The 22,779-nt window shown below is 46.7% G+C and overlaps 1 protein-coding gene across 1 annotated transcript in view; it reads right to left on the bottom strand.

The window, feature by feature from the left end:
* LOC149360960 (focadhesin) overlaps window positions 1–22,779 on the bottom strand; it is a 156,642-nt gene that overhangs the window by 81,545 nt on the left and 52,318 nt on the right. The window contains exons 13-16 of the mRNA XM_089572564.1: window positions 18,981–19,107; window positions 11,541–11,599; window positions 10,044–10,260; window positions 2,634–2,772 (exon numbers count right to left, since the gene is read on the bottom strand). Of these exons, the coding sequence (XP_089428690.1) occupies window positions 2,634–2,772; window positions 10,044–10,260; window positions 11,541–11,599; window positions 18,981–19,107 (542 nt within the window). The remainder of the gene's footprint in view (window positions 1–2,633; window positions 2,773–10,043; window positions 10,261–11,540; window positions 11,600–18,980; window positions 19,108–22,779) is intronic.

Below are 22,779 nucleotides of genomic sequence, written 5' to 3' on the forward strand. Positions count from 1 at the left end.
ACTGCAAAATGACATCATGTTAACCTGATATAGCTCAGCACTTGCACAAATTTATTTCATATCGAAAGCACTAAGACTGTGCTTTAAAAGTGTTAACAACTGCTACTGTATTTTCTCCCGAGGAGCTAATGTAGATGTTTTTGTGAATGAATTTCAGTTCTCATTTTTGCGCTTGATTAGACACTGATGGTACATTAAATGCACCAGTGCAAAGAAGAGAAGAACAGAAGGAAAATACACATGAACAGACACCACGCACAGGCATCTGTTGATGCGAAGTACTGTTGTTAAAATCTATAAAAAAAATCACAGGATGGTTACGACTGTGTGAGTGTTAGCCGTGGTGTGACAGCAAAGAATTTTTCGAAACTTCTGTTTCTTTATCGCAAAGTCAGACAGCAAGAGGTGAGTCCAACTTTCCCAGGACTTCAGTGACACACTGCACTGAGTTTCAGTGCGCGTTGAACAAAACGTCTCCTGTAGCCTAGGCAGACACGCAAGCCACTAGACCTGTCGATTCCCACCCTCTTCCCTTCCTCTCCTCTGTGGAGAGGGACATTTACCTCTTTCCACTGTGTGCCTGGTCTCCTCTCTCTCTCTCCTTCCCACTTTCCTCTTCTGCCTCAGCCTACAAGTGGAGAGGGGAATTTCCCTCTCTCCACTTTGCCACCTGCCAACCGTAGCAGGTGGAAGGTGGCGCTACGGATGCCGACGACGGTATGAGACTGAGGAACAAGCTAATAAGAGCTAAGGCTCTGAAAATCAGAGGACAGTTACGAGTGTGCAATGTAAATTAGCTGCGGTGTGACAGCCCTGAGAGAAGCCAGACACCAGGCCGGGGAATGCTTGCACCCCTCCTTGTCCAGTGATGGGGTTTGAACGAACCACCTCCTGCAGTGAAGGCGGATGCCCATGCCACCAGGCCACCCGCCCTGCTCGCTCTTCCTCTACCCTCTAAAAGTAAAGAATTTCTCTTTCTCCACATTTCCCCCTGTTGCCTCCCACCCTCTCTCCCTCTTCCCCCTCCTCTGAAAGTACAGAGGACTTCCCTCTCCCCACATTGCAACCTGCTCACTGAGGCAGGTGGCACTGCAGATGCCCACCACGGCACGAAATAGAGGAATAAGCTAATAAGAGCTAATGCTCAAAAAAAAAATTAGCTGTGGCTTAGCTTAGGTTATATCTCGAAGCAAAAAGCTCTCGCTGCTTTCCAGCCAACTCCCAAGCTACCACTTCTTTGCCGTCCGACTGTTGCTTCTTCTTCTCCTTCCATGGCGAGTGTCTGCGCCTGTTCTGTGGGCAAGCGTGCCTTATACAGTCGATCCCGGATATATCGAACTCGAAGGGGATCGCGAAAAAGTTCGATATATCAATAATTCGAAATATAAAATATACCTATTAGACGCTTATTTTAAAATTGCGCAAATCTCAGACAATTTCCCGGGATCGTAGCAAGTGGGAACTTACCGATTTACTCCTCTTAAGTCCACAAAAACGAAAGCACAACTCCACGATCAGCGCGCTTTATTTCGCAAGAAAAAATCAGTGAGCTTTGCTTGCCTCTTCCTCTGCACCATGCAGTTCATTAAGCTGTCCTTAAGCTTGTTGATAGTATCCAAATGAGAAAGTCCGGTGCCCTCCATTGCGCCACAACAGCGACGAATGACGCTGAATGCAGATGCAAGTTCAGCCGCAGTGCATGGCGGCTGGGCCTCTCCGCACAATCTTCGTCACTGCTCGGGTCCGCTTCCTCGGTATCGATGATGTCAGCCACGATGTGAGCATCAGAAATTAGGTGTCTGCGGGCCTGCGGCCAGCACGGTTTCCCTCTTCCCAGCTCCTTATGGCCATTCCCATTTCCTTTCACAACCCCCACAAAGTTCCCATCACGTGACTAAGAGCGCAGCTGTCCAAGTCCAGCGCCGCGTGAACTCTTATCAGGAGAAGCCCATTTGCAGGAGCGCGCGCTAGTGGAAGAAGCCCACTTCCAGGGTGGCGCATACTGGGAGAAGCGCACTTGCGGGGGCTCGGCATGGCACGGAGTTCGATATATCAAATATAGGGTGCACAGGAGTTCGATAAGCGTAAACAAATTTGCTATACTTTTGCATGAGATTCCCAAGGGGATTCTACATCTGTTCGATATAGGCAATAATTCGATATATCCGGGTTCTATATATCCGGGATCGACTGTATACCCCTGGTTTCAAATGCACACGGCTGCGGCGAAAGGTCAAACGGTGGCGAGGAGGAGAAGTGGCGGCGCACATGCACAGTAGCCTGCGTGACGTCACACTGCTCCGACATACGCCGGCTCGCGCGAAGAGCGGTGTTGACTAGCGTAGTGAAGCTTTTCGCTTAAAAAAAAAAAGCACTTCTCTCTCCTGTGGCAAGAAAGTGGGAGTAATTGGGGTACCTCCTGCAGCACAGTGGAAATGCCTATAGAACAGAACCAAAGCCACACCTCTAGGCTGACAGGACAGTAGTACCACTGAGCGTGCTACACTGGGCTCACTGAGTGGTGAGACACATCCTGAACGTGGTGTCTTGTTTGGTTTGCCCTCCCCTCTTCCACCATGCCAGGCAGTCAGTGTGGACACAGACATACGGAACGCAGGGATGTGCTGCCCCACCGTGCATGACTTGCTCGTCCTCAATGGTGGCCAGCAGGTCAAGGAAGCAGTGCCCCGGAGTGTAGGTGAGCAGCTCTTCAGGCGACCGGCCCAGGTCCAGGGGCGTCTTGGAGGCCGGCATCTTCAGGTTCAGCTTGGCCTGCATTGGGGGGGGGGCAGGTTCCCCCTTCTGTCTCAAGAGGCAAACACCCGACACGCACAGGGAAAGAACCACAGCAAGAAGGAAAGGGCTGGCAAGCACCACGTGGTTACAAAAATGAGGGTACGAGCAGGTTTCAATCATCTCCTTTTCATAAAACCCTAGGATACAACTCTCAGGCATGCCTAACAGAAGCATTGCATAGGTACAGGGTAATGGCAGCACTACAAATAGCACAGCTGCATTGGTACACTATTGGCCAATGCATGTTCCCAGTTATAGCAAAATGCCACGTGCAACGTACCATAAAAACCCGAGTATAATATGGGCCTGCATACAATACAAAGTGTAATTAGAGAACGTTTGCTCATAGACCTTTGTTGTAGCAGGGGGCAGCCGAAAGTTAGTCGGGCAGATCAGAGTGAAAAGTTTGCGAGGACAGGGTGGCCGCAGCTGGCAAGGGACAGGGTTAATTGAAGAGAGACATGGGAGAGGCCTTGGCCCTGCAGTGAACAGTCAGGCTGATGATGATGATGTAACCTGAGATAGCAAAAACGAAAAAAGGTTTTGATCCATGTACGATGCAAGTAAGGACAGGCGCTCAGCTTAAAGACATTACGGAATTTGCGTAAGCTGAATGTGCTCCAATTATTTGTGCACACCTGTGCACCGGGTACGATGAGTGTAGCATGGACACCAAATATCTGGCAGATACAGATAAGGGCGCCGCGCTCGTGCCTACTAGAGTCCTACGACGTGAGCATCTGCAGGCTGGTTCTAGCATATGTGCAGACGTGCATGCTGTGGAAGTGTCCGTAGCTGGAGCTTTAGAGACTGTCGTCGTCAAGTGTACTGTCTTCCAAGAGGCCCTTGCCAGAGATATCTTTCCGTAGAACCATGTCTTTGATAGCATCGAGCGAGTTCGATATCCCGCATTTCTCGAAGTCACAGCCGGCGAGCTCCTCGGGAATTCTGGCCCAAGCATGTGCGATCCAACTACACAGTGTGGCTGGAAAGGGCCAAGTACGGTGGCAGTAACTGCCGGCTCTCCATAACTCCATGTAGCAGTGCTAGATGAGGTACTGATGCTTTCAGCAGCTACGATTGCTTTATTTTTAAAAGAAGCCAAGCACGGCTTTCACGGTCCCGATACCAAGGGAAGTGCCGTTGCCCTGGGTGTCGCAAGTTCAGGTCAGGGCAGTGAAATGGGATCGAAATCAGAAGTGCTGACCTACACCACCGCTAGATAGCGTCTCCTCTCACTGGAAGCGTGATGCTGATGGAGCTCGATAACGAAACCGAAAATGCGTAATTTTGGCTGAAAATTGTTTGCATCCACATATAATACTAGGTGAAAATTTGACACGCTAAAATCTGGATAAAAATCTCGTATTGTAGTGGGTTGTTATAAGTTTTCTCCGAACAATTTCAAAACAAATATTCCGAATACTTTTGGCACACAAAAAAGATTGAACGGCACCATAGGCATTTTCAAAATAAGGTACCTTTCGAACACACTTGAAGGAATTGGAGGAGCTACTACTAACCCCAGTAGTAGCTCTTTTGACTTTCGAACACACAAGGCCATTACAAGAAAAAAAAATGAGGGAATGCATTGAAGCTGGGTCTGTCCATGAGAGATTGAACACGCATGTCTGGCCGACAACTTTAATTTCAATGAAAAAATGTAATACAGTCAAACCTCGATATTACGAATAAGAATATTAAAAATTATTGGCAACATCGAACTCCTCATAAACATTTGTTCAAACGCATGCAAAATCTACTTCACGTATCGAACGTGGTTAGAGATTAAACGGATAGAGCGACTCCCCACCGCCAAACACCCATTCGGTTGGCAGGCGGCAGGCTTCACCACACTGCACAAGTGACTAGCGGTGATGCAGCAAGCGTTGACGCCAAGGTTGGCACTTTTCTCGCATTCACCAACAGCGACGTGTAAGGCTGCAGTCCAACATTCAGCACACATTTACACCATCAGCATCCAGCGAAAGCGCCCTGGGAGCAACAGCCCCGGTGGTTGTAAGTTAGCAATAGCAATCCTATGCTCACATCGGCTGTTCCAAAGGTGGTGAAAACGGCGATAGTTCTCGCTCTAACGTACAGCTTTCCACACGACATAGCTGTGATGCAGGGAAGCCAATCTAACTAGCGCTTGGTTTTTTTTGCGGCCTTTGGAATAGCCGTGAGCGCCTTCGAAACACCACCAAAACCTGGGAAAACGTTTTTCCGTCTAGTAAGGATTGCCTGAATTGTATTGATGACTCAATTCTACATATGTTCTCGGCATTATTTGTTTTGGGAATACCTTTATTATATGAGCTAATCATCCTTTTCAGTGACTTGTTCTTGCAGCTGGTTGACTGGTTTGGTACTCTGTGCACTGTTCAATAATCTTTTCTATATCTCTGCTCGTACTGTTCTGCTGTATTATTATTATTTGTATGCCCCTCCTGCTTGGGCCACTCCAAGGCCTGCAGTATTGTATAAATAAATAAATAAATGAATTGCCGTCCCTTCAGCAAACTGCACCGTTACTGCGTGCCTTTCTGACGAAATATTACATCACGAACTTCGGCTATATCAAACTATTTTACAATTTTTTGCCTGTTCGCTATAATGAGGTTGCAACTGCACCCAGAAAAAGATATCCACGCTAACTTTTTCAAAACAAAAATCTCCCTTTCTGAAAAGAAATAACAAAGCAAACTTGGTGGTGGACCAATTTTCCGCAATTCACAGAAACTGTTTGTGTTTGTGTGTTGTGTTACGTTAATTCATCACCATCATCATCATCAGCCTGACTACACCCACTGCAGGGCAAAGGCCTCTCCCATGTCTCTCCAATTAACCCTGTCCTTCGCCAACTACGGTCACCGTATTCTCGCAAACTTCTTAATCTCATCCGCCCACCTAACTTTCTGCCGTCCCCTGCTACGTTTGCTTTCTCTTGGAATCCACTCCGTTACCCTTAAGGACCAGCGGTTATCTTGCCTTCGCATTACATGCCCTGCCCAAGCCCACTTCTTCCTCTTGATTTCAACTAGGATGTCATTAACCCGCGTTTGTTCCCTCACCCACTCCGCCCTCTTCCGATCTCTTAACGTTACACCTATCATTTTCCTTTCCATAGCTCGCTGCGTTGTTCTTAACTTAAGCTGAACCCTCTTTGTTAGCCTCCACGTTTCTGCCCCATAGGTGAGTACCGGCAGGATACAGCTGTTGTATACTTTTCTCTTCAGGGATACTGGTAAGCTACCATTCATGATCTGAGAGAAAGATCCTGCCATATGCGCTCCACCCCATTCTTATTCTTCTAGTTATTTCCCTCTCATGATCCGGATCTGCGGTCACTACCTGCCCTAAGGTAGTGACCGCAGATCCGCAGAACAAGAAAAAAAGGCCACCTTCAATTTCTTGCTAACATTCAGAAATGATGTTAAGGAACACGTCGTATCGCATGCCTATAATATATATATTTCATTATTCTTATACTTCTAGCTTTACAGGGTAGCGAATGTGACCCTGTTAGCAGGACTGCTGCTGCGACTAGAGGAATGGATTAAAAAAGTCCGGTCCCAACTTAAACCTACCAAGCAGTAAGTGAAGAGAAAAGAACTGCAAATTAATCTTGCAATGACAGGTTCTCAAATAAAGTTTGCAGCTAAAAAGATTACTACTAGTATTCTTTAATCATCTTCATCTGACCTTCGCACGCAGTTGCTAAAACTGCCGCGCTCACTCAATGCTCACCTCCTATGAAGGTGTGTCATCTGCACCGAGCTGTGTAAACAGAGATGGTAAGCTGAGATCCTCAGTTCTAAATGAGCAGCCAAGATGTCTACAAAACGACGAGTCAAGCCTTGAACTTTGCCCTCGAGCAAATGAGGTCTGTCAGGGAGAGGCCCGGAAGGGCTCAAAAAGTTCACCCTTTAACTGTTTCTCTCTCCTAGATCCAAGGGATGAGTAGCGAAAGAATTGCTTTAAGGAGGGAAGAGGGTCCTAGAAATAAAGTTTTATTAATGAAGTTACAACTTTGAAATCTTCAGGGAACATGCATTTTTGCATGCTGATTTCAAATATGTAATTTAAGAGGTTAAGGGATCAATGAACAGTTTTGACAAACATAAAACAGCGTCGCCAAAGGAGCTTGTGCGTAATACACAGGGACGACACAAATATCCGAAAAAATTCCAAGGATGATTACAATGGTCAACTTCAGACTGAATAGGGCCATAGCAACATGACCTACAATAATAAATCAGCGCTGACTATTCAGCGAGCCTTACATGCACCTAATCTGTGAGTAAACAACACATCGGCCTCATCAAAGTTTATTAGTGGCCTAAAATGAAGCTGCCTGCTCGACGAATCATTTTCAAAATAGGGTTGTTAGTTTGCTGCTGTTAAGTTAGTAGACTGAACAGCTGACCATGACCGAGAAATGAAGGAAGAAAGCGAAGGTTGCTGATGACACAACGTTTTGTGATACCTCTCTCTTCTGGTTTGTTTAACAGTACGCATATGCGAATTTCGGTAATTCTGAATATTCAGTGGAATAGTAAAGTATTCAACATTTGATTCAATCCGAATGAAGTCACTGGCTTAGGGGCAGAACCAGCATCATAGCAATCGCCGTCAGAGGAGCTGTCCACCGTGGTCCTGTCCATGACGCTCCTGGCAACTTGTCAGTCATCAAGTCCTCTGTAGCAATGAGGCCGTCGTTGGCAAAAACGAAGTCCATGTGGCTCAGACTCAAAGGCACAAGGTCCAACCCACTAGCGACTCCCAGAGCTGCTCCAAGGAGGCAGCATCGTCAGCGGTTGCAGCTATGTCAACCGCAGCAGCTTCTGCCTCGGCAGGCGCCACACCCACGCTGCTACTTCGGGAGAAGCCGGCTTTCAGAAGCAGTGGGCAATGGTCAAATGCTGTCCCTTCAGGCTCCACTTGCGAAAAAAATTGCCTTCACCAAAGGGACTTTCATGTTGGCCACGTTGGCGGCAGTGCAAGCATCGATGAGGAGGCGCTTGATTACCCGGCGCCCATAGTGGACCTTGAATTTGGCAATAACCCCCTGATCCGCGGGCTGCACCTCGGCGGTAGTATTTTGGGGGAAGGAACAAAACCTCGACAGCACTCAAGTGTGCGTTGACGTGATGCACACTGCAGTTGTCAGGCAACATCAGCACCTTGCGCTTCCTTCGGACCATCTCTTTGTCGAAGTTGGCGAGCCACTTGCCAAAAATGTCACGTGTCATCCATGCCTTCTTATTGTTATGTACAGGCGCACCCATAAGTAAACGGAACACGTTATTGCGTTTGAACTGCAATCACACTTTCTTCATTGGTGTTATTGCGTTTGAACTGCAATCACACTTTCTTCAAGAATCCAATCGCGTTGCTTGGCCATCCACTGCTGGAGCGAACCCTCGTCAATGCACGCAGCCTCCCCGTCAATGTTTTCACACATGATGCTGTGCCTCTCCCTGAATCGATGGAGCCACCCATTTCCTGGCTGGAAGCCTTCGTGGCCGAGAGCGAATCCCAAGTCCTCGGCCTTCGCCAACATGATAGGTCCACCAAGCAGAATGTTCTTCAATCACATATCCAAGAACCACTTGCAAAGCACGGCTTCTATTTATTTATTAGTACCTCAAAGGCCCCCTAGGGGCATTACACGAGGGGTGGACATACATATCATTTAAGTAAATCAGTGACGAATGATTTGAAGGATTCCAGGCCAGGATGGATGAAAGCTTCAGCAGGCAGGTCGTTCCAGTCTCTTTCAATCTGGGCAAACAATGATTTCAGGTGCGCAGAAGTGGATGCTCGAGGTGTATGAACAGCTTTCGGATGACTGATGCAAAGCGAAAGGCGGTGTGCAGGGGTGATAACGGAATGACTCAAATGCAAATGATAAAACCTGTGGAAAAGGCAGAGTCTGGCTATTTTGTGATGGGATTCAAAGCTGGGGAGGTTAGCTTTTGTTTTCAATGCTGTTACGCTCGTATGATATGAGTAATCAGAATATACGAATCTTATCGCGTGGTTCTGGACTTGCTCAAGGGTTTTGGCTAGGTTAATTTGTTGGGGGTGCCAGATTGAGCATGAATATTCAAGTTTAGGACGGACAAGAGTTGAATAGGCAGACAGTTTTACGGAAGCAGGTGCCAAACGCGTTACGCTGTAGATAACCAAGAACACGGTTATCCATGTCGCCGTACATGGCACACTGCATCCTCTTTCGGTGCCCACTGCCAATGTCTTCATCGAGAATAACATCGACCTTGCTATCATTCTTGATTATTGTTGAAAGTGTGGACTGCACGATTTCATACTTCCGCGCGATGTCGTTTTTCTTGACATTTCGGCGCACTTCGTTCACAATGGAATGCTTCGTCTTCAAAGACACCTTCCTCTTCCCCGTCAAGGTGTCAGGGCTCGCAAGACTCGACATAGCCAGAGAAATTGAGTCGGTCCCAACAAAGGTGACAACTCAGTAGGACCATTGCCTTAACCGAAAAGTCAACAGCCACGGAGCAGGAAAGAAGCAGAACAAGCCAAGAGAGTGAGCAGCTCAAAGTGCATACAAAGACCACGAAAGCGGCACAAAAAAGCGCTTCCAACACACACAGCTCTCCGATCCCTACTTTGAGCGCCGAGAACCCACTGGAGAGAAATTAAAGAACCATGACTGGCACAGTCGGTCGCTCTCAGTGACATCACCAATGACCCGCCTCTTTTCTTTTTACTTTCGTTTCTTCCGTGCAGCACGGCGCGACGCTGATGTGTCGAGCCAAGCAATGCAGTGAAGCCACTTTTCATGTCGCGGAAGAATAGATGCTGTTGCCAAGGTTGCCGTTAGCAGAGTTCTGCCGTTATTTTCGCTCAAAAATTTACCTTAAAGGCGTAAGAACGTTCTGACTGATATTGTTTTTGGGTTGGCATGAAATCTCTTCACTATATCCACTGACGCGCTTTTACTGACTTCGCTAAAACCGGACCAAAATTACACTGAAAATGCAAAAATGGGAATGGGAAACTGATATCTCTTCATTATAACTACTATTTTGCAGTAAGTGGTTTCGCTATAACCAGGCTAGACTGTATAGCAGTGAAATTTTGTGAGAGTAGTCCTAAAATTACTTCTAATATGCTCAAAAAATTTCACATCAATGCACCACGAAATAAATTTTTTTTTCTGAAAGTCATGTCCCTGCCAGGCAGAGCCTTAGAAGCGAGAGCCTCACCTCGGGTGGCAGGTGCTTGAGAGAGTGGCAGCTGGGTGGGAAGGCGGCCAGGGCCCGGAAGGCCCCACCCCTCACTGTCGGGTGGCCCTCGGGTGCCACGGCCAGCCGCCACAGACGCCCGGCAGTCTCCTGCTCATAGCGCTCGTACTCAACCGTGGGCACGGACACCGCGGGCACCACCGCCATCAGCTCGCACACTGCACGCACCACCAGGGGCCTGTAACAGAGTGCTAATTATATGTAAGTGAAGAGACCACAGCAGCCACTGAAAGCACGGCGTCTAATTCGCCAGAATGTGCACAGCTGTGCACGCCAGCTATTCTAATGTCATTCCCCTCCTATTAGTGTGTTATCAGTACAGACATCTTTCAGCAAAATGCCGCTATCTATCCATTTCTGTGTGTGTGTGTGCATGCGTGCGTGCGTGCATGTGTGCATACAGTGTACAGCACCTATAAAGCACCGAAATGGTGAAAGAGTGACAGCAAAATGAAATATCAAGATCAAAGGGAAGGCAGTCAATCTAGGAGCAGAATGTAGATCACTGTTCTTAACTACGTACTTCTGAATGTTTTCTTCCATTCTGTCTTTGCACTTATAGAAAACTCACCACTGTCAGTTGCAATTCTCCACCCTGACCTATGGTGCCAATAACAGCCCAAACAAATACCTATGTGTCTTGCCTAAAGGCACCTGATGCTTCGCAAGCTCAGAAGATACCTGTACTATCACACTCAGTATCAGCTGCACCGCGCAAGCGCCCAGGCAGAGGTTAGCGCGGTTTAGCTCATACTGAGCGCAATAGTACCTCTTGCAAAATAAAATTGTATTCTTTGTACCGCATTATACTACTAGTACTGCTAATGCAGATTAGTCACATCACCTCATATGATAATCTGTGCACATTTTTTTTTCGTTTCCAGTGTGGTTAATGTCAGCTTTAGCCACCCTCCCAGAAGCTGCGTTCACCGAGACAAAGGTCAGCCCCTACTCAGTCAGAGCACCTCTGTTCCACAGGAAACATGACAAACGCCTACACCACACTACAAAACATGGTACAGAATGTGAAACCAGCAGGATGATTTGCGCAGATCAGCGATGAAGCACATGAATACACTATAAGGACAATGGCAACTTTATTGCTGTGACAAAGTTGGACATGAAACTGAACAGCATTAAGTTAAAGCTGTACATAAGTCTTTAAATTTTAGCATTTAGCCTGATTTCTGGTCGGTACTTTGATGAAGATTGTCCAAATTTTTGAAGGTATACTATCCCTAGCTGTACAGTACTTGGGACCAGAGCTATGAAGCTCTATACAGCATGCATAAGCACATTTTAGCCCGTCCCGCAGGACTCTGTTAAGAGGTACAAACTGCTGAAAAGGAGCTTCCTTTTCATTAAATTAAATTGGCTGCCAGCCCAAGATTCTAGAATAATGCATGACGGCTCCTGCAAAGCAATTCTAGCTTGAAAAAAGAGTGAACAGGGTCTCACCTGTCGTCTTTCCACAGTTTTGGCACGACAGACGAGAGAGTTGTCTTTACATTCACCACCTGTGGACGAACAAACACACAATGAAAAAAGAAACAGATCCCAGCACTAAACAACATAACTGACCTCATTAAATGCTACAGCATTTGTTCAGGCCACCTCCACAGAGAAATCGTGAAGTTAAATTTGAAATGAACGTCACCATCATCATCAGCCTGACTACGCCCACTGCAGGGCAAAGGCCTCCCCCATGTCTCTCCAATTAACCCTGTCCTCCGCCAGTTGCGGCCCCTGTATTCCCGCAAGTTTCTTAATCTCATCTGCCCACCTAACTTTCTGCCGCCCCCTGCTACGCTTGCCTTCTCTTGGAATCCACTACGTTACTCTTAAAGGGGCCCAGAAACACAATCTTAGTTGACTGTTTTGCCTGTTGATCGCATACTGTGAGTTATAACGGTGTTATTAGCGTCGGTAATACCGCGTATATTCCGTTTTTTTAATATTTTAATGTCCTCCCAAAAACAAACTCATGGCTGTGATGGTGCCAGCACACAGTGGTGGGTTTTAGCAGCAAATATGACATCACCTGGCGCGAGCTTGATGATCGGACAAACAGTAAATATACTGCAAATTGTGTGAATAAATAGAGCCACATTTTGTCACCTGTCTGCGTTTTATATTAGATCAACAAAAACAACTTGTTTGTCTTAGATAAAAGCCCTGCAAAGCAAGTAAAATAAAAATACACCACCAGGGGCGCTCTGGCATGGAAACGACGCTGCCAGTCTCAGCAAGAATGAGTTACAGAGAGCAGGCAACCATGGAGTGCAAACTTCCGCGACGTGCTCTGGCAGGCTGTTTTGATTGGTTGCGCCAGGTGCCGTCATCGGGAGAGCGAAATAGGAGTGGGAAGCCCCGCCAAAATCGAGTTGAGGGCAGTGTTTTGTTTGCTTGTATTTTGAAATTTCTTCACTGAATAACTCCCGTTCCTGTGCATCGATTCCTGTAATTCTTTTTAAGTCAGCATCTGTGTGACATAAAGAAGCCACCTGAAGTATAGCCGGTATCCCCCCAGGAAGTGTTTCGCAGCCCCTTTAAGGACCAGCCGTTATCTTGCCTTCGCATTACATGCCCTGCCCAAGCCCACTTCTTCCTCTTGATTTCAACTAGGATGTCATTAACCCGCGTTTTTTCACTCACCCACTCCGCCCTCTTCCGATCACTTAACGTTACACCTATCATTTTTCTTGAAAATGAAATGAATTAAACCGTCCTTACGCGTAACTTCTAAACGAACTATCCGACTGTACGATAAAGGAAACTACACAGCAATAAATAATGAACTTCGCGCATTTTTACCAGTATTTCAATCCAGCTTTCATCAAAGATCCATCCATGATAACTGGTCCTTGTTTAAGAGAAAAATCGAAGATTTGGTCGACAGGTTTATTCCAAACATAAATATACGAAATAACCCTCAAAACCCATGGTTCACAAACACACTCAAACGTCTCGAAAATAAAAAGAAGCGTCTTTTCCGATCAGCCAAGTTGCTTCCTAGTCAGAACGCTTGGAACAAATATTATGCAGCCGAAAAAACTTATTTATCAAGTATTCGTGAAGCCAAACGCACCTTTTTTAACTCCGATCTGCCTAAAATGTTGTCAACTAACCCCCGTAGGTTCTGGCAAGTCATTAACCCCCAGCACACACGCACTGTTCCCCTCACTGATGCTTCAGGTGCAAATGTCTCTGAAACTGAATGCTCCAACATGTTCAACACAGCCTTTTCATCCGTGTTTACTAATGAAACAGAGCCGACATTTCCTCCAAACCCCCCCAATTATTCAAGATACTATGCCTCCTCTTATATTTTCTTCTGTAGGAATTTTGTCACTAATAGAAAACATTAAAATATCATCCTCTGCTGGAATTGACAATATCAAAACTAAAATACTGATTAATACCAAAGATATATGTTCATCTCTGTTGTGCTTGTTATTCGCTCAGTCACTCTTCACAGGTCAACTGCCCATAGACTGGAAAAAAGGGAAGGTCGTTCCAGTCTACAAATCAGGTAACAAGAACTCGCCGCTTAATTACCGCCCCATCTCTCTAACTGTATTCCCTGCAAAATCATGGAACACGTCATCTATACCCACATCATGGCATTCCTTGATTCGAATAACTTCTTCCATTCTGTTCAGCATGGATTTCGCCGGGGTTACTCCTGCGAGACCCAACTTGCCACATTCATTCATGACCTGCATGCTAACCTTGATTCTAATCTACAGATTGATATCATTTTTCTAGATTTCGCCAGAGCATTTGATAAAGTACCCCATAAACGCCTGCTGATAAAACTTTCTCGATTAAATTTGCACCCCCATATTTTGAAGTGGATCGAAGAATTTTTGACTAATCGTTCGCAGTTTGTCTCCGTTAACAATAAGAACTCTAACTCACTCCCAGTAACGTCGGGCGTCCCACAGGGATCTGTGCTTGGCCCACTACTGTTTCTTATATACATTAATGATCTACCTTCAAATGTAACATCTAACATACGCATGTTCGCTGACGACTGTGTACTTTATCGTGCTACTCTTACCACCGCTGACCAATCTTCTCTTCAAAATGATCTTAATGCCGTTCAGGAGTGGTGTAATAAATGGCTAATGGAACTTAACCCACGTAAGTGTAATCTTTTGTCCATTAGCCGTCGCCGTAATCCTTTAACCTTCTCTTACGTAATATCTGAAGTTCCCGTACAACTAGTTCAATTATACAAGTATCTAGGCATAACTATCTCTAGCGATCTTTCTTGGAGCCTGCATGTTACTAATATAATATCGTCAGCAAACAAGACATTAGGTTTCCTAAAGCGCCATCTTCATCATGCTCCCCATCATGTCAAGTTATTAGCTTACAAGTCATTAGTCAGGTCCAAACTAGAATTTGCATCGCCCATCTGGAATCCTCATCAAGCATATCTCATCAATGCCCTCGAATCTGTTCAGAATCGCGCAGCTCGTTTCATTCATTCATCCTACTCTTATGACATCAGTGTTTCGTCCTTAAAAACAGCATCCGGATTATCACCCTTATCGCTCCGCCGTCGCATTGCTAGCATGTCTTTATTTCACAAATCCTTCCACATCCCTATGCACATCACACCTTATATTCTTCCACCCGCACGCATATCTCACCGCACCAGCCATCACCTACAGGTTGCCCGTCCACGATCACGCACCGTCACTTTTTCTAATTCCTTCTTTCCTCGTGCAGCCGCAGACTGGAACGGCCTTCCGAACAACGTTGCCATCATCACTTGCCCAAGTCTTTTCACTGATAACGTAGAAATTTTCCTGTCATTGTGAATTTGTGCTTTTACTCTTGCCACCCCTTATGTAACACCCCTTTTAAGGGGCCTTTAAGGTAATAAAATGAAATGAAATGAAATGAAATAGAAAGCCTCTGCTTGCAAAAGAGTGTGCAGAACCCACTGGCACATGAAGAATGTGCATTGTGCTCATACACACCTTACCGTACATACTCTTGTAAGGGCTGTACTTTCTTTTCGCAGTTTTGACGGGTTGCTACCCTTACACGGGAGCGGCATTTTTTTTGTAAAAATTTTCTGACTATAACGGAGCTCCGATTACATGTCCCTCTTTTATGCTGCAATGCGCACTTTTATGATGAATGTGCGCAGCCCCAGCAAATCCTTTACATAATGCATTGAAAGTTCACGTGACAGGACGCGTGCCCAACGACCAGCACAAATAGACCGATTTCACAGAGCCTACTACGCATGTGCATGTTAACTGGAAGTAGCCAGCCGCCATCTTGGTTGTAGTCCTTCGTGACACCGCCTGCATGACAGCCCACTTCACTTGGCACCTTAATCGGCATTATACCTGGCCGCAATAGCTTTCTGCTGTTTCATTTATTAAGGTGAAAGCCTTTAATGGCTCATACTCGCTGCCATGACTCTGTTCATCCGTCCTGCCGTCCATTACATAAAATGTTTGTGATTTGTGGCATTTACAACAGATAGCACCACCCATCCGAGCATACTAACCACTATGCTACGAAGACTTCCTGCCAACGCATATGCATTTCTCCTTGTCTAGCGCAAGGACGCTAGACAGCATTGCGGGAAAGGCTTTCACCTCATCGCACTTCGGATAACCAAAGTGCCCCCCCAAATTTTTTATGTTGAGATAAAGGCAACAGAGGCGGCACTACGGAGTTTCGAGTGGTGCAGTGCTAATCGCAGCAGACGCAGCGCTTAGAGGATGTTCAGTTGCGGCAGGGAGCGGAGTGACCGTGGTGGCAATGCTACACTTGTTACTTGGACTTTGTCGTCAAAAATGTTCTAGGTGATGATGAAAATGCACTTGACCGTCACTTTTGCTCATTTTGCAAGCAAAATACTTCTACACATAGCGACGCACACCTTCAGAGAGTGTTTACATTTCTTGCCTACTCATTTCACCATGTTAATTTTCGCTTTATCCATCTAGGCATTCCCTGTAGCCATGTCACACTACATTTGCTGTCATTATTTTTTCTTCATGGTCCCTTGTTTAAAACTGACCATGAGGTAGTTTTTTTTTTATTCATATGAACAGAAATACCTTCATGACATGCTCTGTGGGTTACCGGTAGGAAAGCTGCAGAGTAGAAGTGAGCTATGCTGTTTTTCTAGAGTTGTGACAAATGCTTGTGTTCAGTGCAGAATGAGAAAAGGAGCAGCCAATCGGTGAGGCTTTGAATGCGCCAAATTAGGGTTGAATGGTTTTTTTTTTTTTTGTGACCAATAAGTTGATTTTTGAGCAGATTTTTGCAACCAGAAATTTTTTTTTGATTTAGAGTAATATAATCGTTGCAGCCAGGTCGCCTCCCATACGACCCACTCTCGCTATTTTTTCAGTATGAGTCTGAACGCGGTGGCTGATGGGTAAATGCTAGATAACAGCCCTCTTTTTATTTTCAGAATTACTGAGTAAAACGGGAGAGATATTCCAGCACAAATAACATGTTGCTGAAATCGCAATAGTACGTATGCTCAAAGACCGATGGGCAACAAAATGACAGGAATTATTCCACATTTCCAGTTTTATAACCACACTTTCTCATTCCAATTCGATGAAATAGAAATAGCACTATCGTTACTATGACAGCCTGAGCTATCACAATGTGCATGCACATCGAGCATACACATCGTGGATTTCTGAATACGACAGTAAAATTTCGTGCACTTGCTCACCCACAACAGAAATGCAAAGACGGTTTGACGAAGCAGCATGAAGGTGAATCAGACTGCCTCCTAGTCGGACTGCCTCAAAGCTGAGTGGCGCAAAAAGAATTTCAGAGCTACAGACCTTAAAAATTTAGCATTTGTTAATGTGCAGTGATCAAGAGGGGCAAGGCAGCCAAATGTGCTGAACAGGACTTCTTCAGCTGCCTCTCATGATCAGCGTCTACGCTCTATCTTGGGGACCTTTTTGAGCAAATGAACAATTCAGGGCCCTCTGCTTCAAGCAGTTGTCCGAGCACATGACACCAGTCAGGTGAACCCACTTCTCTCACAAATCCAGCATTCACGCAGGGAAACATCGTGTGGTGACGCAAGCAGGACTGCTTCTCGCACGTATGCCAACGCTGGCCAGAGTACCACAACTCCCAGAGTGCATCACGGCGGCGGTGGCGTAGAGCAACGGCTGGTGAAATCGGTCTATTAGCTGCCCGGAGTAAAACAGGTTGCCATCAGTTTAATGTGAAACATCACATGGTTTGAGATATTGCGGTCCTCCAAAGATCTTGTGCCCGACTGACAGTAATGATACCTTGGCCAAAGGTTCGGAACGGCGCTCCATGCATACGCCCTGCAGCCATCAGTGTGAGGCGGCCTTCTCCTGGCCTGCTTTTCCATATGTTTCACTGCTGAAGGCCTAGCAAGAATAAACTATACATTCATCTTAATGTACGGTTACTGTGTGACAGTAGACTAGTAAGAAGATTGGACCTTTTATAAGAAACTGTGACCAAATTCAAAGCATTTCATTGCAGCTTTGATGCGAAGCCCACTAGGCCTAGCGACACCAGATGAATGGCACCCTATAACACGCATGCCATTCCTAAGTGCACTGCTACAAGTAAATGCACCTTTAGAGTGGGTGCACCCAATTCTAGCTTTTGCACAGCATGTCTTCTCCTTCCTGGTGTCAATGGTGACCACACAGGACAAGTTAGCAGTGCTAAGGCACCGTGCGTTTGCTGCTCCAGGCTGACTGAGTCCAGCATAATGGAAGGCAAATCTGTGGTTGTACTGAGTGTCACAGGCAGTTCTTGTCTATTAGCACCCAGTGGAATGTGTCATGCGGACAAATTTATGCACACATAAGACAATACTTTTGGCTGATTTTTTTTTTTTTTTCAAACTGCGTGCTACCAAGCTGGAGGTGCGGTCCTTACATGGGAGGTGGCCCCTACAGGATTACGTACGGTATTTTCCCCCCTGATCATAACATAATATTGTCACGTAGTGGTGACTGCAGTCCGGCGAACAGGAAAACAGTGAGAATATCTTCAAAACAAAACTCTTTATTTGGGCTGACTTGCGCCCACAAAGAATTGAATGAGTCGGCGGCAGTGTAGCAACAAGCGTGCTCGGCGGTCGTCGAACAGAATGCCCACTGGTCTCAGCTGTGCTCTTTTTAAAGCTGATAGCGAACTTTTGAGATACAGCTTGAAGTTACTAGAACACTCTGGAACAATGTAGAGTTGGCTCCACCTGGATGCGATCAATCGAGATAAATCTAGGCGCGTCTTACGTCACAAACAAAGCGATAAAGCGGCGTGCCAGCAGCCTTGAAGCATGAACAAACAAACACTACAAACATTCGTGGCAATATTACTTGAATGCTGATTAATTTTTAAGTAATTCTAATCGAACAACTGACTAATCTTTTTCACTTTATATATAAAAACATCCATGCACAGGGGGGCATCACAAATGGCACACACTGACATATCATAGAAACCTGAATGGAATGAAACATGCTACACCAGAAAGTTTATGGCTGGATGGCCTCATCAATTAAAACGGTTCAAACCCGCCGTGGTGGCTCAGTGGTCAGGCACTCGTCTACCGAGACAGTACCCGGGTTCGACCACGGCGGCCGCGTTTCGATGGAGGCGAAACGCAAGAGGCGCCCGTGTGCTGTGCGATGTCAGTGCACGGTAAACATCCCCAGGTGGTCGACCACTACGGCACCTCTTTCTCTCTTTCTTCTTTCACTCCTACCTTCCCACGGTGTCTGCCGAGATATGTGAGACAGATACTGCGCCATTTCCTTTCCTCAAAAACCAATTTATGTGCCAGCAGAGTTGTTCACTGGTGCACTGCATCTACCGGGAAGTGAAAGCCAGGCCTACCTCAGCAGCGCACAGCTGATGGAGGCAGCGCAGCGCCAACACCACTGCCGCCCCCTGGCGGTCGCCACGGCAACTGGTCACCAAGGACACCAGGGGCCTCAGCAGGTTGGCTCCATGCTGTGAGGCACTGCACACACATATGCGCACCGCATAAACACTCTCCAGAAACAGAGTGCCACAGCCGCTTGTCACGCAACAAAGGGGCACACTTCCCTGGTACCCAGTAGCTGTGCAAATGACCCATTAGTGACGGGCCCTGGATGCACTGAGGATGGCTTCTAAGTGGCAAAACCAACAAGGTAGTTACACTAGCATGCACCTAATGTGCGCCACACCGCAGTGGCTAAGTGGCTATGATGCTTGGCTGCTGAGCCCAAGGATGCAGATTTGATCCCAGCCGCAGCGGCTACATTTCAACTGAGGCGAAATGCAAGGCGCACATGTAACGAGAAATGTTCGAGCACATTAAACAACCCCACGTGGCCAAAATTAATCCGGAGCCTTCCACTAATGCATCCCTCATAGATCATGCGTTGCTTCATGATGTTAGGCCCCATGTAGTATAATACTACAGTATAGCCCGCAGCTAGGTTCCCGGGTGCTGCGTTTTCCCCGGCTGGTACAGTTTAAGAAGAAGAAGAAAAATTTACTGAGTACATACTGGATACGTACATAAATTCGGAATACAGGCGAGCGTCCCAAAGTCAAGCGACTGTCACGGGACCCCTGGTAGATCAATACCAAATTGAATGACAAACAAGCAGCAACACAGAGAGGTGCATTTATCAGTAATATAGGTTTGGTGGACCATTCTCCTCCAAGCTGCCACAGAAAACCATGCAATACAAACTTAGCTGTTACATCGCAACTGTAGCAGCCTTCTCGCATGGTACGTCATGAATGTCACTGCACGGTAGTCATCTACCCTATGGCAGCATTTTTGCAGCTGCATGCAAAATGGCAAAGGCAGACAGGCTAAAGCGGGACAGTAGAAACCATTGGCACAGGGCCGACGCTGCGTTCAAAGGCTTCAGGTGAGCTGCACCCATGCCAACGCTGAGCGTACTTACGGACGCCGAGAGTACTGACGGACGGCATGAATTCTGCTGCGGCTGGTGTTGCAGTTCCATCGCTGCTGCGGTGCGAGTGCGAACGACTGAAGGCACAAAAACAAAACAATGCCGCGGCAGATGCCACGTGGGCAGTGCTGTGTGAGGTGCGGTTGTGCGATACTCCGAGGCATGTTTCTGTCATTCGCAAGCTCCCAGCTGCCTGCAGCTCCAAAATGCAACTTCTAGGTTTGAACAGACGAGGACTGCGTTCGAATAGAGGGGCTCTGAAACACCTTCTCAGGAGGGCCCCATCAACATGCCCAATCACTGCATTGGGCTGTCATGAACCCCTGAGCCAAATAATAAGCGCACTACATACAGCAGAGAACCCCACAATCATGCGCTGAAGTTGGTGAGCCCTTCCCGGTGATTCTTCCATGCTCGCACCCTGCTCCGTCACTTGCACCTGAGTATACAAGTTGAAATATGGCTGTTGGTAGATTCTTTCAGACGTCAGGCAGCTACCACGGCCGCGGCCAATAAGCCGCTTAGCTCCGGTGGGTCAGCAAGCTCCACTTGCGGATCTGGGGCTGGTGGAGGAGTGCCAAACTTCCAGCATGCAAAAAGTGACTAGCGGAGACAGAAAGGCGCGAACACACTAGAATTCAAATTTTGACTGCAGATAACTCAGCTTCTACAAAGCGCATTAGAAAAATTTTTGCTGGGCAATATTCGAGAAGCAGCATGCTTTAACATCCCAGGCATACCGGGCCTTTATTAGAGCCCCTTTCAGAGCCCCTTTAAAGCAGTCACCTTGAAAACAGCATGAAAGCGCGCACGCGTGGACAAACTTTGCTCGCTCTGTGAGCTCTCCCTTTTCACTTCTGCTGCCTTTTTTTTGTCAGCGGATGTTTAGGTTGGTGGAGAGGCAATGCAGGGCAGGGCTGAAAACTGGGCTAGCTGATTACACATAATTAATTAAAAAAGAGACTAGCACATTAGATTAGGACACAGAAATAGAAGTATACAGGACAAGCACTTGCCCTGTGTACTTCTATTTCTGTGTCCTTGTCTAATACGAGTCTTTTTTTATCATTGCAGGGCATTTAAAACACTTTGTACGTGTGAACAGCTGCGACAGCCACAAAGCCTTGCAAATTGCAGAGAAGCATGTGGTGGCCAGAAATGGTTCATTTCTTTCTTAAGCAACGCTCTTTCGTCATCAATGTGCAAGTACCACCAAAACAACGCAGCCAAGAGTGTGAAGAGTCTTATAATTAAAACAGTGCAAACCAGATGATGGACAAAAAGTTGGCACAAATGTAGCCACCCTTTCAGGTCGTGCTGAACTTGGGGCTTCGCTGACTGTTACCTGAAGGTTGCTGTCATCCGCAGCAACTTCAGCAGCATGACTTCTCAGGAGCATTCTGCGCTGCATGTGACTAAAATCAATGAAGCCTAAGCCAGTTTCTCAGACCAGAGTTTCGCTGTTCAAAGCATAACCAATGTCAATTTGAGTGAGAACACCTTCGTGAAAAGTGCCTCGAAGCCAACACTGGCAAAGCAAGTGGTACCAGGGGATTTGTTTTTCTTTTCTTTTTCTTTTTTTTTTCCTCTGTGTTTCCAGCCACATTTTCAGTCTTCTGATATGGCGCCTGTGACTGGCCACATTTCCGGCCTTCTGATGTGGGACCTCTGATTGGCCAGAGGGCTACGGCAAGCACACATCATAAAAGTGGCATACGCTTCCCCATGTTTGTGAGCATGAGTGAGGCGATCAGAAATTTCTTAGCAATGCAGCTGTCTTTCCATGTGAAAAACACATAGACGGCACAAAAAACGCACACAAAAGGCAGAGAGGCGTACCTGATAGCACTGTCGCTCGCTATTTTTGCAGCCGTTTTTTGCACAGTGAGAACATACCTCTGTACCAACTCGCCCAGCTTTTGTCCTTTTAATCAGATTGATCCGTGACACAATCTTCAGAATATCTCAGAGTGCTCTGAAGAGCTGGTCATGTTAGGAGGTGTCAGGTATTAGTGCACTCAAGAGTTCCTGCTCCCACGCTAGAGCCCGCCAGCACTTGTGCTTCCCAAAAGTTTTTTTTTGTGCGTCTGTGTGTGCGTGCGTGTGTGTGTGTGTGTGAGAGAGTGTTTGCGCGCGCCTGTGCGTGCATTGTGCATGTGTGTGTTTAAATGCCCAGGACTGCAAGAACGCAGCGAGCTATGGAAATAAAAATGACAGGTGTAACATTAAGAGACTGCAAGCGGGTGGAGTGGGTAAGGGAACAAAAGCGGGCTAATGACATCCTAGTCGAAATCAAGAGGAAAAAATGGGTTTGGGCAGGGCATGTAATGCGGAGGCAAGATAACCGCTGGTCCTTAAGGGTAACGGAGTGGATTCCAAGAGAAGGCAAGCATAGCAGGGGGCGGCAGATAGTAAGGTGGGGGGATGAGATTAAGAAGTTTGCGGGGATACAGTGGCCGCAACTGGCAAAGGACAGGGTCAATTGGAGAGACATGGGAGAGGCCTTTGCCTTGCAGTGGGCATAGTCAGGCTGATGATGATGATGTGTTTAGGTGAGCAGTGGTACACGCCCACCATAACGAGAGAGACTGATACACTACTACACCACGCAACGCACGTGACCTCCTCAGGTGGCGAGCTCCTGACCACCACCTGTGGTCTGCGTTCTGGGGGTGTCCCTTCTCTACTCTCCCCCAGAGCCGACATGTTTCACCGGCCTC

The sequence above is a fragment of the Amblyomma mixtum genome, chromosome 2, assembly GCF_055824585.1.
Source record: "Amblyomma mixtum isolate Tamu chromosome 2, ASM5582458v1, whole genome shotgun sequence".
Lineage (NCBI taxonomy): Eukaryota > Metazoa > Arthropoda > Arachnida > Ixodida > Ixodidae > Amblyomma > Amblyomma mixtum.